The following is a 21,766-nucleotide window of genomic DNA, read 5'->3' on the forward strand; positions in this document are numbered from 1 at the left end:
GAGAAAATAATAGAGAGAGAAAGAGACATAAATGTGAAGGAGATAGTTGGAGAGAAAATTGTGAAGGAGAGGATCCAAACCCTTTTATTATGTATTGTACTATGTATACTTTTAACTTCTAAGAATTGATATTTCTATATTACACATGCATTTTATATTTTGTTCATTATGTTTTCAAGGTCAGTTTAAGAGTTGATCAGTTTGTATGTAGTAGTTTATATACAAATAGAGTGTGCCATTATGTTTAAGTAGAACATAAAGTGTAGTTTCACAGAAAATAAAGACAAAAGTTTGTAGATTTAAGTTATAAATTTCATGTTTATGGGAAAAGAACCCCCTTTACAATAAAACCTTACATATACTGCATGTAAATGCAAAAACAAAATGACAAATAGTTATAAGATAGTTCATACAAAGACCCAACCACGATGGTTCTGTTGAAATGATTGAGTTAGCAAAAACATTAAGCATTTGCGATGCATTGAAGTGTTGTTGTTCACATCATTGGAATCAATATACAAAATTTTTGTTGTGTAGATGCACATCAAAAGGTCTAAACTGTTGATTTCCCCCCCGTTTTGTAACCTTCTTCACTTTAGTAGATGACAGCCCCCCTTCCATGAAAGTTTTCAATGAAGATTCAATTGAGTCGTCGGGAGACATCCTCTTAACACTTCTCGTTGGTGTGATAAGGTCAGGAACGTGTGCCAAAGAGATTTCACCTTCCTGTTAGACGGTTAACACATAGGATTAGAAGTGCGGCTACTTTAGCGTGAAACCAAATGTTACACTTAACATTAGATGCAATTGCCATATACAGTTATAGATGTTAGTTTCTCTAAGGGGACGTCCTCGCCGACACTTTTCATTTTCTGGAGCAAATTATATATAAGATGACTTATATTGTTTTAAGAGTAAGTTTAAAGATTTGCTCCAAATCTTAACCATATATTTTCTTTTGATCTAACAATTTTAATTGATAATTTATATTTTCAAGTGAACAAAGTATTTCTAAAAGATAATTATACAAATATAATCAACGTCGTATAAATTTCAACTTTTAATTTTTATTTTATTTTATATTTTTATTTAAAAAATATTTATAAATTTAAAATGTCAAATATATAAAAAGAATAGACTTTAAATAATGACTTTTAAGTCCGTGTAGCAAACGAGTTGAATATAATGAGATGAATCTAACGAGTGGAACCGAATTGTCTGTGAACTTCTAACGAGTGGAACCAAATTATCTGTGAACTTCTAATGAGTGAAATTTGAATTAAGAAAATTTGTGACGAACTCAAACCAATATTTAAACTGAACCAATTCTTAACGAGTCGAGACAAATTCGACTCGACTTGACTCATTTCCAACCCTACCTAACGCATAACTTAGCATTCCCAAATTTTATTATAAATTATTTTAATGAATTAATTAATTAATCAGGTCGGCAATTTAATGAATCATTTTGCAAAACCTAAAAAAAAGAAAAAGAATGATAGGACGTTGAAAGCGATGCAAGTGTGTAACAGCGAAACAGAAACAGTGCACAGCATTTGCAGGGGACAAAAAAACGAATCGATCTAAATTGGCGCCCCTTTTCCCTTTTCTCTCTCCCATCTCTCTCAATACTCAAACCTCGATCCAAATTCAATTCAATTCAATTCCACAACTATAAATACATATTCAAATCCCTTAATCCTCACTTATCCCTAATAATCCACAATCAATCAATGGCATTACGCAGACGGACTTTGCTCAAAGTCATTGTTCTTGGAGACAGTGGGTAAGTCTACCCTAACCGCAACCCTTTTTAGGGTTTCTATTCCCTTTCCCTTTTTGATTTTCTAACTTCTTTCTTTTTGTTAGGGTTGGAAAAACTTCATTGATGAATCAGTATCCTGTGCCGTTACTTTATTGCTTTATTTGATTCTCAACTGATTTCTTTCTTTTAATTTAAATTTGGGATTTTTTTTATAAGAGAGTGGGGGTGTTGAATTATAACTGTGGGGGTTGAAGTTAAGTACTTTATATGATTTGTTAACCACGTTTAATTTCTCAATCAATTAATTACCACAATACTCCAATATTTTAATTTATCATGTTAGGATGCAACTATCGTTCGCGTTTTAAATCATAGTTATGGTTGTGTAGTTTGTTACGATTTTTGATATTATGGAGAATTGAGGTTTAATGCAGTCTCAATTGCGGTTGTGGAAAATATTGTGAAAAATAGGGTTAGGTGGTTTGGTTTGGGCATGTAGAGAGAATACTCGTAGATTCTGTGGTAATGAGAGTAGATCAGGAGTCAAACAGCTGGAGGTGAAGGAAGACCTAGAAAAACTATAGGAGAAATTATTGAGAAAGATTTCGAGATTAATGATTTGGATAAAAGTATGGTCCTGGATAAAACATTATGATGGAAGTTGATCTATATAGCCGACCCCGCATGGTGGGATAAGGCTTTTATTAAAAACTGTGTCTCACTTCAGAGCAGCTGAATCTATCATGAGCCATTAATATTAGAGATAATATATGGAAAATACTTTTGATATAATCAATGAATTGACATGCTTAGTGACTATTGGAGGTAGGTAGGAATGTTCCTTACTATTTTCTGTTATTCCAACTATCATCCTTAATCATTGGTAAATTATGGCTTTTTAACACTACCCTAAAATGTGTTGTTATTAGCATTGAATGTGATTTAACACATAATTAGGCTGATACCTATATAATGCTGCTGAGTTTCTTTAAATATAATGCTTCTGTAAAATATATCATTGTTTGGCTTAGATCAATTTAAGGTTATTGGAAGACTTTATCCTTTTGTGAAATTTGTTTTTGTGGGCCTTTACTACTTGTTTAGATACGTGCACAAGAAGTTTAGTCAGCAATATAAAGCTACAATTGGTGCTGATTTTGTCACTAAAGAACTGCAGATTGATGACAGACTTGTTACTCTACAAGTGGGTTTTCTAGTTCATTGGTATTTTATTATTCTTTCTTTTTTGTGTTTAGGTTTAGCATTATCTAGGTTGTGTATATTTAAATGCTTTTTGTGTCTGGGCTGTAGATATGGGACACTGCAGGGCAAGAGAGATTTCAAAGTCTTGGTGTTGCATTTTATAGAGGAGCAGATTGCTGTGTTCTAGTCTATGATGTTAATGTCATGAAGTCATTTGATACACTTGAGAACTGGCACGAAGAGTTTCTCAAACAGGTTTTGCTATATCTTCTCTACTTTTCTGATTTTATTACTTTGGGTGATTTGCATGATAGCCTTGGTCATCTTACACTCTTTCAAATGTTAAGTTGAAATAAATTATAGGCTATAACTCTTAATAAAAAGATTCCTTTATGGTTTGGAGAACCTCTTTCCTTCATGTGTAGGGTTCCTAATTAGATCTGAATATGGGTTTTAAACTTCATATTTTTAATTGCAGCAGTGCCAGTGATTGATTTAAATTATTTCATACAGCTTTGTTATTATTTTTATTATTTCATATATTCTTGTGAGGTTAAACAACAGTGAAAATGTAGCTTATTTATTATTATTAATTTTTTTATGTCTGGGACCAGTATAAGTATTACCATCCTAGGAGACTGATTATACCTTTCCTACCTTAATTAGTCTTCCTTTACAAGAGCATATGGCATAATGTAATTCATGCATAGCTTGTTTGTCTTCTTTTGATTTTCAAACATGTTCCATGATAGGAGATAGTTTTTGCATGCTCATATTTGTTTGGTGTTGGATAGGAACTAACTAAGAAATAAGGGAAGAACACTAAAAATTGATTTTTTTTATTAAAATAAACAGAGGATGTGTCCTCTTACAATGTTTAGGAATGAAATAGTAAAGAAAACAACAAAGGAAACTGAAATGGATGAATAACCGAACAAACGAAAATGGAAAACAGAGGTGAACCAGAGAGAAGGGTCAGCTTCTTACTCTCTAGACAGCCCAAGAAACCTACTTGCCTACCTCCCCAAATTGTTGCCCTTCTCTAAACAAGGGATTATGTTATTTCCTCCCCTCACATTAATAACGAGCCTATCAACACTCCCCCTAACAAGTTTCACATTGTCCTCAAGGTGAAGGATGAATAAACCCAATATGCTAGCATGGTCCCACTGTTTGAGATGGACTTGGCCTACTATTGTTTCACCAAAGAATGCCTTTTTCTTTTGGGCTGAACCAAAAACTCCCCTCCTGCAGCACAATACAGAACAATCTCCCTTTCCAGCATTCCGAATATCTGTGCTAAACTGGACCTGGCCCATTAGTACTATAGTGTCACTTCGCGGACTGCTTTTACTTCCTCCACACACAATTTTATTGAACTAGTTATCAGTCTCATTCCGCATTTCTCAGAGCATTAAATCTTCTCATTATTGGTGGTTTTGGCCCATTTCCTTTGGAAGAGGGTCCTGTTGGTACACATCACATTTTACCATTGCAACTATTTTCCATCCTTCACTTGTTGTCTTAGTCAGTTTCCCTTTCTTTGTTCTCCAAACTAGACCTCTATGATACCTTATTAATGATAAGAAAAAAAGGAAGAAAAATGATAGAATTAGAATTTTCATGTATTTATTGATTCTCAAAATTGGACTTGATTGTTCAGATTACAGGCATCTGTACATTAGCTTATCCTTAACCTTTACTTACTCTAACTAACTCTGAGACAGTTAATAACTGTCAGAAACTAACCTATGTCACACAACATGTTACATGCTTTTAAGGCTTAACTGCCTGGTGCCAATGCGACACTGAACAGGCTGTCACTGCTTTAAGACAGCAGAACCTTAGATGACTTTCTTCTTTACTTGCACATACTTGGTTCACTATATTAAGATACATGTTATTACATTCATGGATTCCAATAATCAGAGTTTGATGCTAGTTTGATAGAGACCCAAATATGAGGGATAAGGAAGGAAAGGATTATTATGTAATAAAAAAGTATTTGTGAGGTTATATATGGTAAAGAGAGTGAGTTAGGTACCTTATATGGATTTATAGGCCCAAACTGTCTGGAGGCCCACTTGGAGGGGAAAGTTAGTTACGAGAGAGAGAGAGAGAGAGTGAGTTGTAATATAGGGTGGAGGATAGAATAGTGAGGGATCTTTTGATCATGGTTCAGTTAGAACCTTAGGGTTGGGCAAATGGGGAATTCCTTCTTCATTTGAGGAGCTTTGCTCTGGGATTATAGGGATTCAATCTCTGTAATAGTTTCTTTTAATCATTAATAATACTTTTGTTTTATCTCTTAATTTTGGGTTCCTATCAATGGTCCGACCTACCGGATTATCGACGGAGAGCCAGTGTTGGAGGGAGACGGAGGAGTCATACGATTTCGTCAATGAAGGGCTGCCAGAATTTGTGGGTGAAGACCCCATGGGGTGGATCGTTACAGCAGAAAGATTCTTTTATGAGCAGGAAATTTATCCCGCCGACAAGGTGCAGTGGGCATTCATGAGAATGGAAGGGGTATCTATGTTGTGGTTCCAGTCATGGTGTTTGGAGAACCTAGATGCAGATTGGGAAACATTTGCCATAGCTTTGGTGAGCAGATTCGGAAAGAGGAACTATGGTGGCGGTGCTATTGAGGAACAACTAACAGAAGAAGGTGAGGTCATCGCACCTGAGAAGAAGAGAAACGGAGTAGATCCAGAGGGAGAGGGTAATGGGTTTGAAGATCAAACTCTCTATTCTGATTTGAAGTGTGCGATAGAGATTTCGGAGAAGCAATCGCATAACCTTCCACTTTCGCCAAAGCCACTGCTGGTCACTTCACCGAGAACTATTTCCCCCGAGCCGGAACCACCAGTCAAGAATTCGTTCCTCCGTTTACCGCTTCCGAGACCGCCAGACACTGGACCACTCACATCAACACGTTCACGGCCGGTCCCACCATCAAAACCGCCAGATGCGTCACCATTGATTGGAGATCCGCAGGCGACTGTCCCTCCTCAACCAGAACCGTCGTGGACCACCTTAGGTGTGGTTGTCGGAGAGCCACATATAGCACATAAGCCGGTTGCAGCTACACCTCCGTCGGACGTTAAGGTTGAGCCTCCAGACTTTGGGCAACCTGTTAAAGGACTTCCACGGCGAGCTATGGTTTTTCCACCGCCACCAAAACCACAGGACACGATGGGGAACAATCGAATCTCAACGGCGTCGTATGATACTAAACAGGGACGTCTCGTTGTTGTTGTTGGGAAGATGCTAGAGAAAATAGGGGCAAAATGGACAATCTCTAATATGGGTGTGATTTTAGACCAAATGGGTCAAGGTCAAATTAATGTTAGTTTATTGGGTAAGGCTTCTAGAAGTTGGAGTGGATTTAATGAGGTGGGCCTGTTGTTAATTTTGGGTATAATGGGTCAGACCCAAATCACTAAAGTGAGTGCAGTATGGGTAAACTATGTGGCGGATTTATTAACTCTGCAACCAATTGGCAAAGCCCAAAATGACTATAGTTTGTTGAGGGAAGTTTTTAACACTTGGGCTAGAATATATGATCTACAAGAAGTAGCCCCAAAAGAGAGAGGTAAAGGGACGCAAAGCTTGATTACTATGTGGGTCAAACAGATTCACCACGTGACTATTAAAGTAAATTGCTCTATTACTACTTTTGGGGGAGTCACGTGTGATGTGCGAAGATTGCAACATAAGCAGCGGCGTCATATTTGTTGCTCGACCAGGTTCCCACCGCCACCGGCAAAGCCGCCAGATACGGGGCCACCAACCCTTCCAAACTCTGGGGAGTCCCATTTAAATTTTCATCAACAAGAGAGGTATGTGGAAGCTTTTGACTACTTAGTAAAAATGCAATATGATGACTCACCTGTGTTACTAAATGAAAATGTGACACATGGATGTGTTGTGAAGATTTGTGTTGATGTTTTTAAATGCTTTAAGAGTATGAGGTTGCTGGTGCCACTGTGTTTAAGATATTTTGTTGATAGAAATGATATGTGTGCAACTGCTTTGGTTGGGCCGTTTATGCACATCGAGCATGTTTCTTGGACACACTGTTTCTTTGCTCAAATTTTTGCAAAACTAGATGATCTTGCATTTTGGAAGGCACTGATGGAGACCGAGTCTGCTTTTGGAATGATTTTTTGGCATTCATTAATTGTGATTAAGCATTGGGACCCAGGGGAATCCATTCCTATTGAGGTTAGTGTTCATGAATGTTGTGGGATTCATTTCCCCACATTATACAGTCAGCTGAATTTGGTTTTTGATAGAGGAAAGACTTGGATAATTCGAATTGATGCTAGATACCACAAGTTGGACACTACAACAGGACCATCACAAGTAAGCAAGCAAATGTTAATTCTTGAGCTAATAATCCACATCTGTACCTTTCAACAAAAGAACTGCAATTGGAGTATAGAAAATGATATTTGGTCTTCAAGCATGTTGGTGCAGCTGCTGCTCAGTTTCAGCATCCGAGACATGTCAGCTCCTATTTGGTTCCAAATCAAATTTATGTTTCTTATTTACAGGGGGAGTTTTCCTACAGTGGTTGTGATTGATGACATGTTAAATCCTCTACATTGGGAAGAAAATGACTACAAATGTAAAATTGTTTATCTGGCTTGGTTGTTTGGAAGTAGCTTCTCTAGCTTCAAGCAATGGGATCCTGGGGACAAGGATTTAATTCTTAACTACTATTGCACCAAGAGGGTTCTTATGCAAATTGTTGCAAGGGCTGTTTTACTTGTGATCACATTTCTTGGGATGGAAAAGGGCCATGCTACCTCTAACGCTATGATGTTTGCAACTACAACATTAAATTCATCAACAATGGGAAGACTATGGGACACAGAGAAATTCAATGCTTTTAGGACTAGAGTTGATTATCAATACTGCTTGAGAAATCCTCTTTCAATCTATGATTTGCTTAATTTTGTATATGACAGAGGGAAGATTTGGCTCAAAAGCATTTGGGTGCTGCTTATGTTGGTATATGATAGAGGGAAGTTTTGGTCCTCAAGCATTTGGATCCAATTGATGTATGGCCTCAGCGTCTTCAATGGCTTGATTCCTATGTGTTCCTCAAGAGAACTGAAGGGTCTCCTAGCAGCAAGAAGAGTAATTGACACTCCCAACCTTGAGGACAAGGTTGTTTTGAAGGGGGGAGTATTGATAGAGACCCAAATATGAGGGATAAGGAAGGAAAGGATTATTATGTAATAAAAAAGTATTTGTGAGGTTATATATGGTAAAGAGAGTGAGTTAGGTACCTTATATGGATTTATAGGCCCAAACTGTCTGGAGGCCCACTTGGAGGGGAAAGTTAGTTACGAGAGAGAGAGAGAGAGAGTGAGTTGTAATATAGGGTGGAGGATAGAATAGTGAGGGATCTTTTGATCATGGTTCAGTTAGAACCTTAGGGTTGGGCAAATGGGGAATTCCTTCTTCATTTGAGGAGCTTTGCTCTGGGATTATAGGGATTCAATCTCTGTAATAGTTTCTTTTAATCATTAATAATACTTTTGTTTTATCTCTTAATTTTGGGTTCCTATCATAGTTTTTGCCTTTTTGTTTTATTAATTTGATATTGTCTTTTTGCTGTTATTTAGCAAGTCTGGATGTCCTTTTCTCGTCTTTGAATTTCTGTGAAGTAGTTTGTAAAACTTGGAGCATGATTTTTTCTGGATGAACGAAACATTCAAATTCTTATTGAATCAAATATACCACACACATCATGATTTGCTATGTAATTGTACTGCTCTGGGTAGAATTTTTTGCTTGAAAAGATTTGAGCCCTCTGGATGTTGAAGTTCGTTGAGCTGACAAACTTATTATAATTTTTCCAGCGAGGATGCATCATTTTCTGGGTCATTAATTATCGTTTTATTTTGGTTTAGATGGCTAGCTCGAGTCTCTACATTCTTTGATTTCCCTATGAACATTCATATTCCTTTTCAAAATATTACACAGCCTTTACTTTTGGATTTTCCGTTTTCTTTTATCGTTGCAGATAGGCTTTGGTTATGACTAATGTTTTCTGACACAGGCAAATCCTTCTGATCCAAGGACTTTTCCATTTATATTGCTTGGAAACAAAATTGATATTGATGGCGGGAATAGTCGAGTGGTAAGAAAATGCTATTGCACTTATAAATTTCTTCGTCTCCTGCTCAGGGGTCTAATTATTTTCTATACAGGTTTCTGAAAAGAAAGCTAAAGACTGGTGTGCTTCAAAAGGTAATATACCTTACTTTGAGACATCAGCAAAAGAGGACTACAATGTTGATGCCGCATTCCTATGTATTGCCAAGACTGCTTTAGCCAATGAGCGTGACCAGGACATGTAAGATTTGCTTTTGATTTGCATGCTGATACACAATGTCACATATCACACACACAAACACATGATTTTAATTGTTTTTAATTTAGATTTTTTCCCAATTATGTTTACTTCCTAGACATTTTCCTTTGAGTTTAATTACAACCTAGTTACTATAATATTAAGGAATCCTTAGCTAGTAAGCAACACAGTTAAGTCTTCCAATCCTCCTGCAAATTAGAAAAAGTGTTAAGAAATGTACAAAATCGGCATTTAGGGTGAGGATTGCCCCCACTTATAAACACTTGCTCAGGTCATATATTGTCCGGTGTGGAACTCTTAACAAAAAGCAAACCCTCACATCTCAAAATCCATTTTCTGAGATTGGGTAACTTTGGAATAAGAGAACCAACCCAAACAAAATGAATGATACATATATTCATCCTAAAAATTATGCTTCTCTCAAACGTGTGACGCAAACTTGCTGCTCTTATGAGTATGAAATTGAATGCCAAGATATGTTTTCCTATCCTTGCTTTTCTTGTATAATAGCAATAATAGTTAGAGCTGGCCTTAGTGTAGTGTATAAAGTATAAACCAGAAAACTGTACTTCAGTTTGTAGTTATCTTACCATACTTATAGCATTTATAAGCAAATTACAATAGGTTGACAGCATGTTGATAACTAGACATATTAAAACTAATCAACTTGATAATATAGGGATAAAGTCAATGTGGCTAAACTTTTCCAGGTATTCATTGAAAATTGAAATGGTCTTGCAATAACCATGTGTATTTTAAGTTTTCTCGTTTAGCTTCTCCATAAACATTTACAAACTTATAAGCAGTATTGTCAAATAACAGCGATAGCAACGGTGTAATGCTAAGCATAACAGATTTTGATAAATCTGCTACGAATACTGCGAGGCTATCCTAGTTTCTTTATTAAGGCAATAGCAGCCACTATTCCAGTTTCTATTAGCGGATGTAATGACAATAGGAGAAAAGAGAGTCTTAGGACTTCTGAAAATAATAAAACTGATGAGTCTGCATATGTTGCAATCAAGATAAGAGAGTTGAACAGATGGTTGCTTAACTGATTTCTGAATTCAATATTTCATTATCCTTTGCAGATATTTTCAACCTATTCCAGAGGCTGCTGCTACTCCCGAGAATGAGCAGAGGGGTGGATGTGCATGTTGATAAGAACTTTTCAACGATCTTGCGAATTTGTCTCTAAATTTGTTGAAACAAATTCTTCATATTCTTTTTTAGTCTCATTAGGTCCCTCCTTTTGTAGTACACTCCAGATGAGATGCTCGAGTAATTTGTGTTTTGCCGCTGTAATTCTCTTGACTTGTGGTTGGTTCAGCTTTAGAATGTTGCACTTGTAGGAAAACAAATGTTAAATTGGTTTTGTTGTTAGACAAATATTATAATTTTTGAAATTTACATCAGGACACTGTTCCATTTGATGGCATTTTTCTCCTATATTATAAAATTGAATTATACGGTTCAGCTGTACTCAGGTAATTGAACCAAACTAAATTGACCCATAACAAAAATTAAAAAAAATCAAAACAAACTATTACCTAAATTTTTAATTTTAAATTAATCTTTATTATTATATCTAATTTCTTAAATAATCTGATAGTCTAAATTAGTTGGTAGGAAAGATACAAATCTTTGACATCTAAATTTATTTTGCTATCAATATTATTGAGTTGCCAGCATAGTCTTCTACTGGATGTATCTTGCACAAAAAACAAATACTAGAGTGGACAAAGAACGGTCAACACTCCACAATTATAAAAAAGCATTAAAATATTTATAATAATAATAAAAAAAATAATATTATTAAAATGCAGTGGGTTAATAATACAGCATTGAAAATTGGGTAGAGGAGGAGTACTTTAGAAAAGTATTTTTTTCTCTCTTGGCTGATGTATGTTTAATCTTAATTTTAATTATTTCTACTACTTTTTCTTAAAAGACTTCTGATATTAATTTTTTTAAATAGCAAATTATCAATTTTCGACCAGGACTCTAATATTTACGTAATAATCTTTCTAAATTATAAAAAATAAAATAATAAGTTAAGTAGTAATAATTTTCTATAATTCAATAAAATAAATTAATCATTAAATAAAAATACATATAAAATAAATCAATAGTTTTATATGACAATAAATAATACTCATCCGTCTCAAAATAATTATCAAAAAACTATTTGTCCTAAAATACTTGAGACTTTATATCATCAATACAATTTTATTTTTTAATTCTTCAATTGTACTTTATGATAAATACTTTTACTTGTTTTCTCATTTAACATTAATACTAATTTAATTTAAATTAATAGTTGATAAAAATAATTTAATAAAATTACAATTCTATCTCTTTCATTTATTATAAATTTTTATTCAGTGTAAAAGTGTTTTATTATAACAATTAGTTTAGGACAAAGGGAGTATACTATACCAATTTATTTTACTGTCTATTTGCATATATTTGTTTCCGATGGCTTGCAAGATCCATGAAAAAAATTTAGTAGGTGAAACCTCACCCCAATCGATAACACATAATTCCAGTCACTAACCCATACTATTCTTAAATTTAATGGAATGACAAATTATTTGAGACGCCAAATCTCATAATGACGATTTTATTTGTTCACATTATATAAAATTCAACAAACACTATTTCAAATATTTTCTCATCCACACATTCAAATTATTTTCCTATTCATTTACCGACTTAACTTAAATGCACATTCACCCTTCTTATCGAAACATGTAATCCAATAATGCCTATATTAATAACCTTGAAATGAGAGTCTATAAAATTGTCAATAATCATACTCCATCTCCATCACTCATACCTACTAAGCCACTCTATTTCCTCTTTCACTCTTCCAAATATGGCAACAGAGGCTTCAAGCACTGATCCTACTAATATCACTGATCCTACTAATATTACTATCCCAACTCATACAAAAGCTTGGTTCTACTCAGAACATGGAAAACCATCACATATTCTAAAATTACATCCTAATTGGTCTATACCTCAACTCAAACATGATCAACTTCTCATTAAGGTTGTTGCTGCTTCCCTTAATCCTGTTGATTACAAGAGAATGCATGCCTTGTTCAAGGACAATGACCCTCATCTTCCTGTATGTTCATTTTCTCTTTTATTCAAATTATTCAAGAATTTGTATTACTTCTTTAACACCGATATCTCTTAAAAATGGCATGACCATGTTACTGTCAGTATCGTGTCTATTATCTGTGTCTGCGTCCATGTTTCATAGTTACTTTTTTATGTTTTGTTTTTTATGAATTATTTTGTTCTTGTGTGAGAAGATTGTACCAGGCTATGATGTTGCTGGCGTAGTGATTAAAGTGGGAAGTGAAGTGGTAAATTTAAGGTTGGAGATGAAGTATATGGTGACATCAATGAAGAAGGACTTTCAAACCTAAAGATTCTTGGAACTTTGTCTGAGTATACAATAGCTGAAGAGAGATTATTGGCTCATAAGCCAAAGAATCTAAGCTTCATTGAAGCTGCTAGTGTTCCTTTAGCTATGGAGACTGCTTATGAAGGACTAGAGAGAGCTGAGTTTTCTGCTGGCAAATCTATTCTTGTTCTGGGAGGTGCTGGTGGAGTTGGAAGTTTTGCTATTCAGGTATGTGAAGATTGAGTCAAAGTCTAACTATAAAAAATTGATACAGACACGGAAACTGAACACAGAAACCATATTGACACATCAACATCGATAATAATCACGCGTGAGTTAGAGTCAAACACTGACACGTATCAAGCACTGACACGTATCAGTATCAGATATTGACATGTACACGTATCAGATACTCACATATACTCACATGTATCAGATATCAAACATTGTGTGTTTGTGTTAGACTCTAACATGTATCAGACATCAGAGACTAACATGTGTGTTGGTGTCAGACACCGACACGTATCAGACATTAGAGACTAATATGTGTTGGTGTCAGACACTGACACGTATCAGACACCGGACACATTTTTTGTTCAAAGATGATAGATTTTAGCGAGAGTCTAATATAAAGTGTGGAATATATAATGTTTTTTTTAAAGGATTAAAATCTAACATGACCATAAATTAAGAGACTAATAGTAATTATATGTTTGGGTGCAGCTTGCCAAGCATGTTTATGGTGCATCTAAGATAGCAGCAACTTCTAGCACAGGAAAACTCCAACTTTTGAGGTGTTTGGGTGTTGATTTGCCTATTGATTATACAAAGGAGAACTTTGAAGATCTTCCAGAAAAGTTTGATGTAATTTATGATTTAGTAGGTAAGTCCTTTTAATCAAATTGTTTTCTATATACATATTTCTACAAACACATATCCGTGAGATTCACGGTTAGAACTCGTTATTCAGAGTTAGAACTCTGATGTTGATTTTTAAAACCATTGATACTTTGTAACTGTGATGCAGGGCAAGTTGATAGAGCTTTGAAGGCAATTAAGGAAGGTGGAAAAATTGTGTCAATAGTACCTCCTGGATTTCCACCAGCTATTTTCTTTGTGCTTACTTCTAAAGGATCTATCTTAGAGAAGTTAAGACCTTACTTTGAAAGTGGTCAATTGAAGCCAATTCTTGACCCTAAAACTCCAGTGCCATTTTCTGATGTCATTGAAGCTTTTTCCTACTTGGAAACCTCAAGAGCAGTTGGAAAAATTGTCATTCATCCCATACCCTAATATGGTTTAGTATGCATCAAAAAATGTTAGCAACACTCACTTCAACCAAAAATGAAAGTGTCCAAAAAAAATGTTAGAGTGAATAATGTTAGCATTTTTTTTTTATCTATCAATGGACAAGCTTCTGAAAGAAATAAGGTTGAAATAAAACATCATAAGAACTTGTTATCCTCAAGTTATCATCTTTTTGTTTCAACTAGTAAGATGAAGACCATTTTTATATCTGTGAACTTTTTCATATCTAATGTGAACTTGTTTTGACTTACTTGCATTTGAGTGTGTGTGAGATATATGTTATGTATTAGTATTGAGAATGCATCCAACACACTACAAGAAAACTAAGTGAACAATTTATGTCATTATAATTTATAACTATTGTTTAAGTGGTCAAGTAGCAACAATGTTACAAGGTTGGTTTTTATTGAGACCTACGACTTAATGCAATTGAAAATTAAAATTTTTAAATTAAAATGGAACTGAATTTTACAGCCCATCAATACTAATAAAGAATATTTGACTATCTTCTACTGAGATATAATATAGTGTTTCCAACTAGACCCTCATCCTATTCAAATATTTCTATTATATAGTACCAAGAATTAATAAAGATTTTGTTGAATAGATGACAATCAAAGAAATAATTGTGGAAACAAAACTAAGCAATCAAACATATAAAGATTAAACCAAGACGAATCTAGAACACATGTACAAATTAAAGTTCAAACAATCAAACCAAAGAAAGAGATATAAAGAGTATAGGAATAACATTGATTTGTTGACATAATTCAGTCCAAAACGATTCCCACAAATGCGATAGAGAGCAAATTTATGATTCACTATCAATGAGTCTTTACCAGAGATACAAAAAAGACTACCAAAAATTAACTCTTATTCATTAAGATGAAAAAACCCTAATTTATCTTCTTTTTTCTCAACTCACGTTGAATGAATTTGGGATTCTGTGTGTTGTGCAGTTTATGATTTTACTATCTATGATTTTAATGATGATAAAAAAACAAAACTAAATTAATCATGAACATGATTAATGTAGAAAAAGATTGAAATTATCATAAATCGAAGCTAACGAAAATTTTAATGTTTGAGCAAAGATAGTCAAATATAAAGATTAACATCAAAATGAATCGATCAGTAGTTATTTTGGGTACTATTGCCTGTAACGTAACGGTTCTCGAACCATCAATGATTAGGGAACCCGCGGATCCGTTTGCAACTCCTTTGGAAATCTTGCCCGAATGGTATCTTTTTCCCGTATTTCAAATACTTCGTACCCTACCCAGTAAATTATTGGACGTTCTTTTAATGGTTTCAGTACCTGCAGGATTATTAACAGTACCTTTTTTGGAGAATGTTAATAAGTTCCAAAATCCATTTCGGCGTCCAGTAGCAACAACTGTCTTTTTGATTGGTACCGCCGTGGCTCTTTGGTTGTGTATTGGAGCAATTGTGAAAACTCGCCTAATCTAGTGCTTTAGTTTATATTTATCTTTTTTGGACCAATATTGTATAAATTAAGCAAGAGTGTCTCCCAAGGTACTAAGACAATGCACTAACACACGCACACACACAAAAATGATTTGCAAAATTTCATCTATTTCAAAATCTTTCTTAAAAACGTTTATGACTACTAACTGATTAATTAGGAAGCGCCATAACCATCACCTTGCTTTTGCTTACTTCAATGGAGCAAAACCGCCACTTCAATTTAGGTTCTCCAAGAATACCCCGCTCGCCGAGTTGATTACCATACTCAATCTCTCCTATAATATCCAGAAAATCGGAAGATAGTCAAGCTCGAGAATCGTTCACCATCACTCGACATTGAAGAAAATGTGCAGTTCACCCAGTTTAAACTAAAGACAGATGACGATTTAAAGGTTATGTAGAATACTTTTCGCCGACATTTCGCTAAGGGTTGGTTGAAGTCGATGCGAAGGTTTAGAGATTTGGAGAAAATGTCATTAAAATGTTGTCACGTCCTCAGCTACCTGTTTATAATAATATGTAATGTTAAATTTCTGTTTCATTATCTACGTAATTTAGAACATTTATGTTAAATTGTTCTAGTTTTTTGATTTTGTTTTTGAAAATCATTATTTCGGAGATGTAACTCCGAAATTCATTAATGGGTGTATTCGAAGATACATATCTAAAAACACCTCTAAAAATATAATATATAGTCCGTTCAGAGATGTATCTCTCGAATTCTAAAATAAGTAATTTTTTTTTGCTAAAGACCCCTAAATAAAAGTTAGAAATTCTCCTTTTTCTTGTCTCCCAACAAAATGTGTCACCTTTTCATTTCAAATATTCCAACACGCACTTACATATTTAATTGAAGGTTGAAGGAAGCATACAAATCAACATCTGCTTCAATCTAGGTAAATACCGAATACATTCTTCTTCTTTTTTCCTCTTTCATTTGTTGTTGATGATGCTCTTTCTGGATTTTACGTCAATTATCTTCTTCATATGTATGCTCGATTTTACTTTGAGTATTAATAGTATAAATCTTTATTAAATTGTTATGAATCAAATCATTGTCATAAAGTTATGAAAAACATCAATTTGTTATTGTTTTGTAGGTTTGGTAGCACTTTCTGTTTAAACATTGTGTTTGTGCTGTGTTATTGGCCATAAAATGATTGATTCTATGGTTTCCTTAAACCCTCCCAAAACCCTCCACACAAAAATCCCACTTTCCCCATCAGTGATTACCTCTACAACCAGAATCACTTACAGACCAAACAAATTCAGAATCACAACCATTCGCGCTTCATCAATGCGAAAAGAAAGCGAACAACAACCTTCTTTCGGAGACACTCTCCTCAACAGCACTCGCAAACACCAAGTTCTTGATGCTGTCACAACTTCCCTCTCAAATTGCCTCTCTGAAACTAACCTGCATTTGACAGTTCCTGCTCTCAAATCCAAAACTCGCGGCAAAGTAAGTATATCATATTTCAATCATTATCTATATCATTATATGTACTTGGGATTCAGAAGTAGCATAATGTAATGTTGGCAGGTTCGAGATATTTATGATACCGAGGATTATCTTGTATTAGTGACCACTGATCGCCAGAGTGCTTTTGATAGGGTTCTTGCTTCTATTCCTTTCAAAGGCCAGGTTTGTGATTCTTTCATGTTCTGTTTATTTACTTGGAAAATGGTTTGTAAGGAAATGATGATGATCCAAATCATTTGCATAATTGTCTGTCATGGAAAGCCAACCAGATAGTATAAGAAATTGTAGGAGTAACCACCCTTTACTCTATATTGTTGGTAGTTTAAGGTTCTTGCACATAGATGAAGGTAATCAAATCACTAGATGCAAAGCTGTGTATAGACTGGCCTAACACAGAGATTGTTAGCACCTAGCGGAGGTTTCGAACTTGAGACTTTGAGAGAAGCATACTCTCAAGATTGAGACCCAGACCTTCTACCGTCTTCTATTTAAATTGGTGTTTTATCATTGATTCGTAATTCAATACTATTACCTTCTATTTAAATCAGTGATCTTTGAAACACCTTGTGGAGTAATGGTTACTAAGCAATGTTGCATTCAATAATCTGATTGTTGCAGGTTCTTAATGAAACAAGTCTGTGGTGGTTTGAGAGAACTAAGCACATAGTTTCTAATGCGGTTGTGTCAGCTCCCGATAAAAACGTTACAATAGCAAAGAAATGTTCAGTTTTCCCTGTTGAGTTTGTTGGTGAGTTATTTACTGATACAAAGAGTTGTTATTTGCCCGTTTTATGATTGATTCTAGCCCCCATCCATTGACACATGTTGCAAGTTTGTAGCTAGAGGATTTGTCACCGGAAGTACCGATACATCTTTATGGACAGTCTACAATAAAGGCAACCGTAACTACTGTGGAAATGTCTTGCCAGAGGGTGAGATTTCAAATTCTTCTCTAATTTGTAATTTTTCTCTCTCCTTTTGTGATGGGATAGTAACATATGACAGGGATGGTCAAAAATCAAAAGTTGCCTAAGAATATACTCACCCCGACTACCAAGGCTGCGGATCATGATGTTCCAGTCACTCCAGATGAGGTATGATGCCTAGTTTTGTCATTTTGTGCTTGTTATTGCGCTATGATTGCAGTAGAGCTTGATTTTCTCCAAAACTTTTACTTTTGTGTTGCAGATTATAGAAAAGGGACTGATGCCTCGAGCTGATTATGTAGAAGCGAGTGAAAAAGCATTAAGCCTTTTTGAATACGGACAGGTAATAAAGCTTATTTGGCTGAGGCATTTCTAAAATGCATTTCCTTATGGTTGACTTTACCATTTGTTTGACTTTGCAGCAAGTGGCTTTAGAACATGGACTTATATTGGTAGATACTAAGTATGAATTCGGGAAGGCAAATGATGGATCAATTCTGCTGATTGATGAGGTCGAATGCTATCTTTGATACATATTGATTTCTCACATGCACTCACATATTAAAAATATAAATGTGATTGGGTTTCTTTTCTGTTCCCAACTTCAGGTCCATACTCCTGATTCGAGTAGATATTGGATCGCCAATTCTTACTTGGAGCGCATTCAAAATGGTCTTGAGCCTGAAAATGTTGATAAGGTGTTTCTTATGTGCATCTTTGCTTACTTCATAGACGAGTAAACCGTCATTTTTATTTTTGAATGTGTCAAGCCCTATCATTATAGTCCTTGAATATTACAAACTTATAAAAACATCCCCAAATATGTCATACCTTAGTAAGTTCTGTTTTTGAATGTGTCTTCGTCAGTTTAGTCTATTAAATTCTACTAACAAAGACAAACTCAATGATGTTTTTGTAATTTCAATACATTTAGGGACTATCATGATTGCCACACACATTTAAGGACCAAAATGATGATTTAATCAATCATAGATTGAATACTGCAAATGTAATGTTTCTTCAATACATTTCGGGACTATAATGATTGCGACACACATTTTAGCGACCGAAATGATGATTTAATCCTTTATAGATTAAGCACATTGGTTTCCATATATTAATGCTATGTTTCTTTAGGAGTTCTTAAGGCTGTGGTTCAAAAGTCACTGCAACCCTTATGAAGATGAGGTAATTTACATTTTCTACTGGCAATGAATCAGCTTTTATCCTTGAACTATGCATTTTACAACATGAGTGGCTTTTTTTTAGGTCCTTCCCGATGCTCCTGAAGATCTTGTTTGTGAATTGGCTTGGCGGTATGTCTACTGCTCTTCCTTTTATACTTGATATATATTTCGCTTTGAAACTTATTTTTGGTGTATATTTGGTTTAGTTTTTGAAAGAGACAAAAGCAAAATTCTAAAGGTGTAGAATTGATTTTGAAATGATTTTGAGGTGTTTGGTTTTTTTAAAGAAGAATTGATTCTGCCTTCAAAATTGATTCTATTTGAAGTTAGAATTTGTAACTTTTGAGTTTAAACGTAATTTTTATATTGAAATTTAATGATCTACTCAATTTTGTATAAAATTATCCAAACATAAATCATTTTACATTCAACTCACTTTTAACCAGAATCAATTAACTCAAAATCGAACTTTTTCACCGCAAAACCAAACATTACGCATAGTGAAATTGACTCAGAAGAGTGTGCTGTTTTCTTTTGGACTTGCTAGATATATAATAGTTATATCATGATTTTCTGTTGTAAGAACCTTCTAAAAGCTATGAGAATTGATCCAGCAAATTTGTATCTGTTGTATGTTTAGTCAGAATGAGGAAAAGGAAGATTACAAAGTAACTGAAAAACATTAATCCCCTCTCTGTTTTGCTTTCTTTTTCTGCCACATTATGTTGTCACATAAGGCGGAAAGATAAGGCATGTTTACTTTCAATGTTTCATGTTTTTTATTTTGACTTCAAATAATAAACATACGAGTATAAATCCAATATATTCCTCCCAACATTTTCATATAGATGAGAATCATACTATTTTTCTTGGCAGATACATTTTCTTATACGAGACTATAACAAAATCAAAGTTTGAGATGCAATTGACACAGGTAATCCATATACAATTTCTAATGCAATTCATTTTAATATAACATTTTATTGTCAAAATATAAACTGTGTTCTTGCAGGAGCCAATACATGATCGAATATCGCAAAATGTTGCATCTGCACTAGCATCCTTAAAGTAACCACCCACACAAAACGTTTGTTGTTATGGCCAAGGATTTTGATTCTGTCTTGTAATCTTTCTGTCAAATTGGACTTCAACCAATAATTCGGAAAAAGTCTGAAATTCTACTTGAAAGTATTCATCATCCCTATGACTAGGGTAGGGTGTCTTTGTGCATGTTTAGATTCACAGTGAGATTGACCATCTCGATGAGCTATTTCGATTTTGCTAAAAGTTATACTTAGAAGCTTCAACAAAATCACAGTTCAACCATGAATTTTGTCAAACTCGAATACAAATATGCACTTAAATGATTTACCTTAACAAAATGACTTACCTTGAATGGTGTTGCAGGAGTCTCAAATTGAAACCAAGAGATGTGAATGTAATATCAGCATACTACCTAAATTGTTAAATTGAACCTTACAAGCTTGGCTGAATTCTAACTAACATGGATGCCAAGTTGGTTCATTAGCATTTCACTAAGAAATTCTTTGCAAATATCCTCCAAACCCTCACTAGAACTGTAAGAGATTTTTTTCCACCAACTTATTTATGTTTGATATGGTTTTGTAAAATAATTTTTTAGTTTTTAAAACTTATAAATAATAAGTTTAATTTTAGAAAATTATTTTTTACTTGAAAGTTAAAAAAAAAAAAAAAAACTAAAGTTTTAATTTTTAATTTTTAATTTTGAAAATTGGTAAGAGGAAAAAAACAAGAAAAAATGACACACCTTTATTAATGAAACTAGTTGCACGGGTCGCTGAAGATTATTAAGTATTATATGGATAGATAATAATTCTGAACTAATTAATTTATAATTTATAGATTAGACCATTCTCAAAATACATCAAAATTTGAAAATAATTTAAGACACTTAATAGAAAAAAGCAGAGAATTTGGAGATTGTACAACAACTTCCTCAAAATTACACATAACAAAATCATGTTGAATGTAGCCATTGAGCAAGGAACATGGACATCAGATAAGAAAATAAACTACCATCTTCTTCTTGATGCAATTAACAAATAGATAAGTACGTACACACATGAGTCCATGTAACGTTGCACATTTGTGATTAAATATTTATTAAATATATAATTCATAAATTATTGATACAAATTCATGATATAATTTCAATAATAAAACTAACAACAATAAAAAAATAGATTGAGATAAGTGGATCATTTTCCAATATCATATTAAAATAATATTAAGTAATTAGTATTCTATACAACTTGTTATGAATGGCAAAACGATCTGACCCCGTCAAATATGTTTGTTTTGTCTGCATTTTTCACGGGGCGAGCACATGTTTTAGGGTGCAGTGTTTGTTTGCCCCATCAAAATTTTAGGCTTTAGGGAGCAGTGTCTATCTGTCCCGCCTCGTTCCACACTCATTTTTTGGCAAGGAAGACAAATTTTGTAGGCCTATACTATCTACTATGTTGGCTCCGCCCCCCTTCCCCCAATTTTTGCAGGCTTTTGTTAGGCAGACTTAAATGCGCCGAGTATGCCCATTTGCAACTCCTATAAATTGT

At 34.3% G+C, this 21,766-nt stretch overlaps 2 protein-coding genes and 1 pseudogene across 3 annotated transcripts; all 3 read left to right on the top strand.

Moving 5' to 3' along the window:
- The first annotated feature begins 1,492 nt into the window (after positions 1-1,492).
- Positions 1,493-10,797, top strand: LOC131653078 (ras-related protein Rab7). The gene is made up of 7 exons (XM_058923119.1): positions 1,493-1,786; positions 1,870-1,896; positions 2,870-2,969; positions 3,077-3,223; positions 9,045-9,125; positions 9,196-9,341; positions 10,451-10,797. The coding sequence occupies exons 1-7, from the start codon at positions 1,734-1,736 to the stop codon at positions 10,518-10,520; spliced, it is 624 nt and encodes a 207-aa protein (XP_058779102.1). The 5' UTR covers positions 1,493-1,733; the 3' UTR covers positions 10,521-10,797.
- Positions 10,798-12,106: 1,309 nt separating this feature from the next.
- LOC131647516 (2-methylene-furan-3-one reductase-like) lies at positions 12,107-14,335 on the top strand (annotated as a pseudogene).
- Positions 14,336-16,340: 2,005 nt separating this feature from the next.
- LOC131647517 (phosphoribosylaminoimidazole-succinocarboxamide synthase, chloroplastic-like) lies at positions 16,341-20,774 on the top strand. 2 transcript variants are annotated; one of them, XM_058917408.1, is made up of 13 exons: positions 16,341-16,469; positions 16,674-17,035; positions 17,117-17,218; positions 17,675-17,804; positions 17,896-17,988; positions 18,062-18,150; positions 18,245-18,325; positions 18,405-18,494; positions 18,591-18,680; positions 19,120-19,170; positions 19,252-19,298; positions 20,046-20,103; positions 20,182-20,774. In XM_058917408.1, exons 2-13 carry the CDS (start codon positions 16,730-16,732, stop codon positions 20,239-20,241), a joined length of 1,197 nt encoding a protein of 398 aa, XP_058773391.1. In that variant the 5' UTR covers positions 16,341-16,469; positions 16,674-16,729; the 3' UTR covers positions 20,242-20,774. The 2 variants fall into 2 exon arrangements, with proteins under 2 accessions (XP_058773391.1, XP_058773392.1); XM_058917409.1 differs by lacking the exon at positions 16,341-16,469 and adding an exon at positions 16,494-16,562.
- Positions 20,775-21,766: the final 992 nt, after the last annotated feature.

The sequence above is a fragment of the Vicia villosa genome, linkage group LG2 (genome assembly GCF_029867415.1).
Source record: "Vicia villosa cultivar HV-30 ecotype Madison, WI linkage group LG2, Vvil1.0, whole genome shotgun sequence".
Classification (NCBI taxonomy): domain Eukaryota; kingdom Viridiplantae; phylum Streptophyta; class Magnoliopsida; order Fabales; family Fabaceae; genus Vicia; species Vicia villosa.

What these genes read in the sequence shown, in the direction of transcription:
- LOC131653078 (XM_058923119.1), top strand. Translation starts at nt 1,734, where the DNA reads ATGGCATTACGCAGACGGACTTTGCTCAAAGTCATTGTTCTTGGAGAC. An exon ending in ATTGTTCTTGGAGACAGTGG is followed by an intron (nt 1,787 to 1,869) that starts GTAAGTCTACCC and finishes TCTTTTTGTTAG; the next exon opens with GGTTGGAAAAACTTCATTGA. An exon ending in ACAGACTTGTTACTCTACAA is followed by an intron (nt 2,970 to 3,076) that starts GTGGGTTTTCTA and finishes TCTGGGCTGTAG; the next exon opens with ATATGGGACACTGCAGGGCA.
- LOC131647517 (XM_058917408.1), top strand. Translation starts at nt 16,730, where the DNA reads ATGATTGATTCTATGGTTTCCTTAAACCCTCCCAAAACCCTCCACACA. An exon ending in GCCTTTTTGAATACGGACAG is followed by an intron (nt 18,326 to 18,404) that starts GTAATAAAGCTT and finishes TTGACTTTGCAG; the next exon opens with CAAGTGGCTTTAGAACATGG. An exon ending in GTTTGTGAATTGGCTTGGCG is followed by an intron (nt 19,299 to 20,045) that starts GTATGTCTACTG and finishes TTTTCTTGGCAG; the next exon opens with ATACATTTTCTTATACGAGA.